General features: G+C 46.7%; 1 protein-coding gene across 1 annotated transcript; it reads left to right on the forward strand.

Annotated features, from left to right (window-relative positions):
* Positions 1-279: 279 nt before the first annotated feature.
* On the forward strand, positions 280-7,522 carry LOC125529792 (ABC transporter C family member 14-like). The gene is made up of 11 exons (XM_048694209.2): positions 280-2,440; positions 3,048-3,368; positions 3,577-3,663; positions 4,011-4,646; positions 4,727-4,891; positions 5,007-5,301; positions 5,484-5,701; positions 5,821-6,126; positions 6,284-6,347; positions 6,817-7,056; positions 7,166-7,522. Exons 1-11 carry the CDS (start codon positions 359-361, stop codon positions 7,273-7,275), a joined length of 4,524 nt encoding a protein of 1,507 aa, XP_048550166.2. The 5' UTR covers positions 280-358; the 3' UTR covers positions 7,276-7,522.
* The last annotated feature ends 1,814 nt before the right edge of the window (positions 7,523-9,336 follow it).

The raw sequence follows: 9,336 nt of genomic DNA on the forward strand, positions 1-9,336 counted from the left end.
AAATGGAGACTATCTAACGGCAGACTAACGGCAATGGCAAATAAGCAATAGAATTTGTTTGTTTCTGATATATAAGCACTGGAGCTTTGTTGGATGGCAAATGAGCCATCGCTGAGGTTGTCGATGGTATAGAAGTAATTTTCTCAAAAAATAAACTGAGGCGATCTTTGGAACAGAATATCCATTGAACAAGTATGAGCAAGTGCGCGCGCGAGGAAGTAAACAGATTGTTTGTTTTGATTTTGACTGTAACCGCCCGAGCGGCCTCACCGCCGCCAATGGAGGCCACCTCCTCAACCTCCTCCGTCTCTCCGATCCCATTCGCTTGAGCGCTCCACGGAGGATCGGGGCGTAAGACATGGGAGGACTCCCTTGGTGGCTGGCCACCACCGAGTGCACGCCGCAGCCGTCGTCGTCAGGCTCCCTCGCCGGCACCCTCGCCGGCACCCTCGCTTTCATCTTCCTCTCGCCGTGCCCGCAGCGCGCGCTCCTCGGCGCCATCGACCTCCTCTTCCTCCTCGCCTCGCTCCTCCTTGTCCTAGCCAAACGCCGCGGCTCCGGCCGCGCGGGGCCTGAGCACGAGGCGCTGCTGCCGACGCCCACCGCGCCGTCACGGTCCATCACATGCGGTTATGCCGTCGCGCTCGGCGCGTCCGCGGTCTTGGCCGCGGCGTCCGCTGTCCTCCTCGCGATCGCGGCCTTCCTCCTGCCGCCCGCGGCGTGGCGCTACGCGGAGTCCGCCTTCCTTGCCGCCCACTGCGCCGCGCACGCCGTGGCCGCGTGGACCGTGGTCGCCGCTTCGCGGAAGCCGGCCGCCGCGCACCCTCCGAGGCACCTCCGCGTCTTCTGGATCGCAACCGCCCTCTGCGCCGCGCTGTTCTCGGCCTCCGCGGCGATCCGCTGCGCCGATGGCTCTCCGCTCTTCCCCGATGACGTCCTCGCCTTCGCCGGCCTGCTCCTCTCGCTGCCGCTCGCGTACATTGCTCTCACCACCTGCACGTTGCGCGATGAAAGCGACGAACAGGACCAGAACCCCAGCGCGGCTGCGGCGACGCCATACGCCACCGCATCGTTCCTCTCGCGCGCGACCTTCAGCTGGATCAGTCCATTCGTCTCCAAGGGGCACGCCAATGGCTCCCTCGCCGCGGCCGGGGACGTGCCACCGGTGTCGCCGGCCCACAGCGCCGAGGCGACGTACGCTCTGCTCGCGTCCAACTGGCCGGACGCGGCGCGGAAGTGGCGGAGCCCGGTGGCCGTCGCGCTCTGCCTTTCCTTCTGGCCGCAGCTCCTACTGACCTCCGCGCTCGGCCTCGTCCAGCTTGCGTCCATGTATGTCGGCCCGTCGCTCATCGACCGGTTCGTCGAGTTCATCCGCCACGGCGGCACGCCATGGGAGGGCCTCCGGCTAGTCCTCATTCTGCTCGTCGGCAAGGCGGTCCAGACGCTGGCGTCCCACCACTACAACTTCCAGGGCCAGCTCCTGTGCATGCGCATCCGCGGTGCGCTGCTCACGGCGCTGTACCGCAAGTCGCTGCGGCTGTCCGCCGGCGCGCGCCGCACGCACGGCGCCGGCGGCATCGTGAACTACATGCAGGTGGACGCCTGGGTCGTATCCGGTGCCATGCACGGGCTGCACGACCTCTGGCTGATGCCGCTGCAGATCGCGGTGGCGCTGCTCCTCCTGTATGCGTACCTCGGCCCGGCCGTGCTCATGACGCTCGTCGTGATCGCCGCGGCGGCCGTGGTCACCGTGTTCGCCAACAAGCTCAACATGGGCTACCAGTTCAAATTCGTCGAGGTCCGCGACAGCCGCGTCAAGGCCCTGACAGAGATGCTCAACCACATGCGCGTGATCAAGCTGCAGGCGTGGGAGCATACATTCGGCGACAAGGTTCGGGAGTTCCGGCGGGCCGAGGTCGGGTGGCTGAAGAAGATGATATTCTTCGAGTGTGGCAGCACCGTGGTGTACTCCAGCGGGCCAGTCTCCATGGCCGTGCTCGTCTTCGGGACATACCTCGCCGCCAGAGGGGAGCTGGACGCCGGCAAGGTGTTCACGGCCACCGCCTTCTTCCGCATGCTTGTAGGGCCCATGAGCAGCTTCCCGCAGACGATCGCCATGTCCGTACAGGCGTTCGTGTCACTCGGCCGGCTAGACAAGTTTCTGTCAGACGCTGAGATCGACGGCACGGCGGTGGAGCGTCTTGGCAGCAGCGGCTCCGGGGATGAGGTGGCCGTGAAGGTGCAAGACGGAGTGTTTGCATGGGACGTCGAGGGCGGTGAGGGCGAGGAGAAGGATAGCGGAGGGGAGGAGCCGGTGCTGAAAGGGATCGAGATGGAGGTGAGGAAGGGTGAGCTCGCGGTGGTGGTCGGCACCGTTGGCTCCGGCAAGTCGTCGCTGCTGTCGTGCATCATGGGAGAAATGCACAAGGTCTCTGGAAAGGTGAGTGTACTGCTTAGTTTTATATGAGTTTATATGAAATGAACAACACCAGCAAACATTCAGGATCCATTGATTCAAAGGATTTCTAAAGAATTTTTTAAGGATTTTAATATATGTACATGAGTTGTCTCATTTGTAGGATTGCAATCCATATGATTTTTTCTTAGAATTTATTTTGCATTAGATTTTAGAGGAACATTTTCATCTACTTCAACTTTGATTCTGGTGTTTTTCTTATTTTGCGACCATTCTAGAAATCCTGTGAATCAGTGCAAATTTATTCTAGGAACAGGAGAGCGTGCAAATTGTAACTGTTCAACAGGACAGTTAGTTCCACTCTGTCACATACTCTATCCATCCCAAAATAAGTGACTCAATTTTAGTACAAAATCGAGTCACTTATTTTGGGACGGAGGGAGTACATTGCAGATGATGATATCAGGATGCAGGAATTTATACATTGACATTGCAGAGCTTTTCTAGTTTCTAGAATTAGGCCACCCACAATTTCTAGAAAAAAAGAGCTTTTCTGTTCCTCAAATCAGCTTAATTACTTTTCTCAATTTCTGCCTCATCTGTCTTATATTGTCTTTTGTCTTTGATATAGGTTAGCATATGTGGGAGCACAGCATGTGTCAGTCAGACAGCCTGGATTAGAAATGGAACCATTGAGGAGAACATCTTATTTGGGCAGCCAATGCATCTAGAAAAGTACAGGAAAATCATACATGCTTGTTGCTTGGAAAAAGATCTAGAAATGATGGAGTTCGGTGACAAGACCGAAATTGGAGAGCGTGGGATCAACCTTAGTGGTGGCCAGAAACAGCGCATCCAGCTAGCTAGAGCAGTTTATCAAGATTGTGATATATATCTTCTTGACGACATATTCAGTGCAGTCGATGCTCATACTGGCTCAGCTATCTTCAAGGTGAATCTTATTTTTTTATACTAATAATGGACAGGTGACAAACCCTCTAAATAAATGTATGTTATATAGTTTCTCGTTCTGTATACGTTATATATCTTACTCCTTTAATTTTTTATTCAGGTCTATCAAGTTTGTGCTAAGTACAGTGCTATGCTAGTATTTTAGCCAGTTATTAAGCAGCACACTAACAGTTAATCCTGTTCTGCAGGAATGTCTCAAGGGCATACTGAAGAGCAAGACTGTCTTGCTTGTTACTCACCAAGTGGATTTGTTGCAAAATGTGGATACTGTATTTGTAAGTTCCATTTTTCAACTCCGCGTATTGATTTTGGAGAAAATAGAGTATACATATATTCTTGCTTCAGAAATGAAGAAGTGAATAACTCGGAACATATTGCAGCGCATCACTAGAATGTTTTATTTTTGGTTCAGTAAGTAGAGAAAGAACAACTGTATTCTTCATACCTATGGTTCCTAAAAACTTTCTTTGTATGTTCTTCAGATCTATTTAATCTTATTTTAGTTATCTTTACCTTTCAACATATGCCATACTTATGGTACTATGTGAAAGATAGCACGGTGATATTATCGACAGATAACAGAGATGAAACTACATTATATAGTTTGGATATGAACATGCAGGTGATGAAAAATGGTGGGATTATTCAGTCAGGGAATTACGGCGATTTACTAGATTCCTCTTCAGATTTTTTGGCTCTTGTTGCTGCTCACCACAGTTCCATGGAAGCATCTGGGGTGGAAGGTCACAATGTTCAGAACACTGAGAATTGCCCAGCCACCACAGTATCACAAGAGCCCTCTTCTGTTAACTCCAACTCCAGTAATGAAAACAGCCATACAAATGCCGTTGTGCCGAGCAAAGAAGCAGGTTCGTCGAAGCTGATCCAGGAAGAGGAGAAGGAGAGTGGACGAGTAAGCTGGCATGTGTACAAGCTATATGTCACGCAAGCTTGGGGCTGGTGGGGAGTTCTGCTCATTCTAGCATTGTCTGTGCTGTCAGAGGGCTCCACAATGGCTAGTAACTACTGGATGTCATATGAAACATCGGGGGGCACCATATTTGATATCTCAAAGTTTCTTGGTGTCTATGTTTCGATAGTCGCTGTTTCGATTGTGTTTGAATTTATCGCCGTTCTTTTCCAAGCATTTTTGGGGCTTAAGTCAGCCCAGGCCTTTTTCAGCAAGATGTTAGACAGCATTTTGCGAGCTCCGATGTCATTTTTCGACACCACTCCTTCAGGAAGGATCCTAAGCCGGGTATGTCTTATGAGGCCATAGATTTAGTTTGTTTACCGGCCATGTATACAGATGCAATCATCTGTGTATTATTTTTTCAGGCATCAGAGGACCAGACTAAAATAGACGTTTACCTTTTATTCTATACGGGTGCCGGCATATCGATGTGCATTTCGGTGGCTAGCAGCATTGCAGTTACCTGTCAAGTAGCATGGCCATCAGTCATAGCAGTGCTTCCCCTACTGCTTCTGAACATTTGGTACCGGGTATAATCCAGACACTACAATGCATCTTAGAGGACTCAACTAATTCTTCATTTCACTAAACCGTATGTGAATAATGGCAAAGTTTTCTTTTCTGACTTTTCTTAATGTTTCTCAGAATCGTTATATTACAACATCCCGAGAGCTAACTCGCCTTCAAGGAGTAACAAAGGCACCGGTTATTGATCACCTCACGGAGTCCTTTTCGGGCTCTCCAATTATAAGGTGCTTCGGGAAAGAGGATGAATTTTGCCAAAAAAGCTTGGACATGATTGATTCGAATTTGCGCATGTCTTTCCATAATTATGCAGCAAATAGATGGTTTGGGTTTCGCCTGGAGCTAATTGGCACACTTGTGTTGTCTATAACTGCTTTTCTCATGATCACTTTGCCTACCAATTTCATCAAGAAAGGTATTAGTCTCCATCAACTGAGTATTTAATTATTTATAGAATTGCATTACATAAACTAGTTTCGTGCAACTGCTAGCAACTGGGCAAACTTTCTTAATTTTCCACCTTTCTGGGTCTGTTTCTTTGTGACCTGCAAATGCATTATGACATTCCTTCATTGATATTTACTGTTTCTAATGTAGAATTTGTTGGCATGTCTCTGTCCTATGGTCTTTCTCTCAACTCCTTGGTGTACCATGCAATTTCTGTAAGCTGCATGATAGAAAATGATATGGTCTCTGTGGAGAGGGTGAATCAGTACAGTAGCCTTCCTTCTGAGGCAGCAGGGACATTGGCAGATTGTCTGCGTCCGACGCCAAATTGGCTCCAACGGGGAGACATTGACATAAAGGATCTAGAGGTCAACTTCGTTTTTTTTTCTTTTGTTGATTCTTCCTTTGGCAAGCTTCTTTTTGTAAGCTACTATTCTCTAGGTGGCTGATAGAAATGAGCCACAAAATGCTGTTTATTTAATTTCAGGTCAGATATAGACCAAACACACCTCTAATCTTGAAAGGCATTACGATAAGCATCCGCAGTGGAGAAAAGATTGGCGTTGTGGGAAGGACCGGCAGTGGCAAGTCAACTTTGATCCAGGCGTTATTCAGGCTTGTGGAGCCAGCAAAAGGTCGGATCATCATCGACGGAGTTGACATTTGCACTCTGGGCCTTCATGACCTGAGGTCTCGCTTCGGTGTGATTCCTCAGGAGCCTGCACTGTTCGAAGGAACCGTGAGAAGCAACATTGACCCAATTGGGCAGTACTCCGAGGCTGAGATATGGCAGGTAACAGGATATAGCTACTGTGTGTAATACACGAACTTACTCTGTGATATGCCGAGTAATTCATTATTTTTATTGGTCCTAATATATTATTATAAGGTAGAGACGTACTGCTCTACCTTCTGTTTCAAATTAATATATTTTTTTCCTATATACTCAGGCCCTTGAGCGTTGCCAGCTGAAAGACACAGTAGCTGCAAAACCTGAGAAGCTTGATGCACAAGGTATATGCTTATCATATGGGAATCTTGATCCTATGTAGAATCATAACTAAGTGTTACAATGCAAAATGGTAGTTCAGGCTTTATAGTTGGTTCCGATCCCATAAGGATCCTGTGATACTGATCTTTGCTTAGGTACAAGTATATGTTTAACAATGAGAATTGAGAGATATTATGCAGCAGGGAAGTAAATGACATTGTTAGTAGAGATTATCACCGTACAAGCTTGATTGATGGTTTTCAGTGCACTCTAGGCACGCATTTCACATTCTTCGGTGACAATCATAGTTTTAAATAGCCAGCTATAGCTCTGCTATAGCCTGCTATAGCCTTCTCAGCAGGGTGCCACTAAATGTTCACCTTCACAAATAGCCCGCTATAGCTTATTTGGAGGCCCGTCACTATTTTCCATAGCCCGCTATTTAAAACATTGGTGACAATAGTCAAATACTTGTTGCATGTTCGTTTGTAGTTGCGGACATGGGTGAGAACTGGAGCGTGGGGCAACGCCAGCTCCTGTGCTTGGGCCGTGTCATACTGAAGCGCAGCCGGGTGCTGTTCATGGACGAGGCCACCGCTTCTGTTGACTCCCAGACGGATGCAGTCATCCAGAGGATCATCCGGGAGGAGTTCCGTGAGTGCACTGTCATCAGCATTGCTCATCGTGTCCCGACCGTCATAGACAGCGTCAGAGTTCTGGTGCTGGATGCAGGTAGGCTGCGCCCCTTTTCTGTTACATACACGATCGAATCATACTATGTGTTTCTTGTGTCTTTCACACAAGAAGGAAACTGAATTATGTATGTATTTTACTGTTTCAGGGTTAGTGAAAGAGTTTGATGCTCCATCCAAGCTGATGGGAAGGCCTTCAGTTTTCGGGGCGATGGTTCAGGAGTACTCAAGCCGCTCGTCGCAGGCAACCGATGGATGATGTGCATGCATGTCTACCTAGAAAAGCCAAATAACATAGATCAAAATTCCAGATGAAAAAGTTTAGAAAAAACAAGTAGTCGTAGGAAAAGATGAATTCTAGAGTGAAATCTGTAAAGTATGCAGCCGTAGGACAATGAGCATATCCGAGTTCAGCATGCCTAACAGATATAGAGGACATCTCTGAACCTCTCCAATCTCTATAGTTTGTGCATCGCTGGCAGCCATGTTGGGCGCTCCAGAATCAAAATCCGGGGCTCGAGGTCGCTTTTAGCCATGGCTCAAACGTGTTGCTTTTCAGGCTGCATGAGGTCTCGGGGCAGCTAACAGGGGCTGTAAGTTTTTAGGGAGTCTTGGGCTCTTGGCTGACGTTCGGCAGGACCACAGGAGGCTGCAATCTTGTTGTGTTTTTTGAGAAAAGAGGGCCTCCCCCCTCCAATTTCATTTTACTTCAATTTAACAGAAAACTAGGGTCTTTGATTACAAGCTACCAGATTACCTATACTCGCGCAAATAAGGAACCTCATACAGCCACCACTCTCACTTTCTCTAGCAAACATACATGTTCTTCAAATATAATTTCGATTTCTCCAGATAGTCCAAAAAATAGCAGCCATACCAATAGAGACTACTCCCTCCGTTCCTAAATATTTGTCTTTCTAGACATTTCAAATGACTACTACATACGGATGTATGTAGACATATTTTAGAGTGTAGATTCACTCATTTTGCTCCGTATGTAGTCATTTGTTGAAATGCCTAGAAAGACAAGTATTTAGGAACGGAGGGAGTAGATGCTTACTAGTCCACCCCTTTTTCAACAGGTTATCTTTGTCAACATAGCATTTTTCTTCAATAACCATAAGAACACTTTAATATTGGGAGGTACTTTAACTTCCCACATAAACGTGTGTGGAAAGTTACTATCATTGAACCAATTTTTGATAGAGATCTGACAGAAAACTTACCATCAGCGGTAAGCACCCATCTAACATTAATACATTATCTCTATGATCAGATAACGCTATTTCATCACATTCTTCCTTCAATTCATTCCACATCATCAAAGAATCCACCCATTCTAAAATTGATTATATCCCACCCTTTTTCAAACTTAGTGGCAACAAAAATATTCTTATCAAAACAAATATTATACTCCCTCCATCCCATAATACAAGAGCAATTTTTACACTAGTGTAATGTCAAAAAACACTCTTATATTATGGGACGGAGGGAGTATGAACTAGCGTGAGACTTACATAAAGGTCTATAACCTAGCCACCAATCCTCCAAAAACCTGGTATTTTTACCATCTCTTATAATCTTCTTACATTCTGATGGTATCTCCGGAATTATAGTTGATGTCTAACAGACATTTAGCATTAACATCTTTACTATTAAAAGGAAGTCCGCGCTTATGATGGTAGTTTTGGTGTTTGTACGTTCATCTCGTCCCTCCTCCCAAAACCCAAAACCATGATTTGCATTAGCTCAATCAAATCAAATCAAATCTTACCAAAACTTCAACCAAATTGAAACATTTGTGGCTTGTCCTATCCATACTCAAATCACATCAAATCTTAACAAAACCTCAACTAAATCAAAACATTCCTTGCCTTTCCTATCCATACTCAAGTGAAATCAAATCTTACCAAGATCTAGAATGTGTTGGATGCAAGGTATATGTCGGTTGGTGTTGAACCACTAGAATATGTATGTCTCCGTTGCTACGCACAGGCAATAAACTACTATGTATTAAAGATTACTGTCTGCCACAGACCCTTCTCGGTCACAAATTTCCAAAACCATTTAGCCAACAAAGCTTTAATCACATGTTACAAATTTTAAATGCATACTTGTTTTCTTTTTGGCCTGGCAAACAGTGCCCCAATTAACCAAGTGATTTTTTTCATCCTCTTGCCGGACCATCGTAGGGTTATGTGACAGGAACTTAATACGCGATTTTATCGTCAACTGAAAATCACATGCATAATCTTTTGCTAGTTCATGTGCTATCCTGCAGGCGATAATTTAGTCATATATGAATCACCAGACGATCATG

The sequence above is a fragment of the Triticum urartu genome, chromosome 2A (assembly GCF_056163025.1).
Source record: "Triticum urartu cultivar PI428250 chromosome 2A, HENAU_Tu73, whole genome shotgun sequence".
NCBI classification, from domain to species: Eukaryota; Viridiplantae; Streptophyta; class Magnoliopsida; order Poales; family Poaceae; genus Triticum; species Triticum urartu.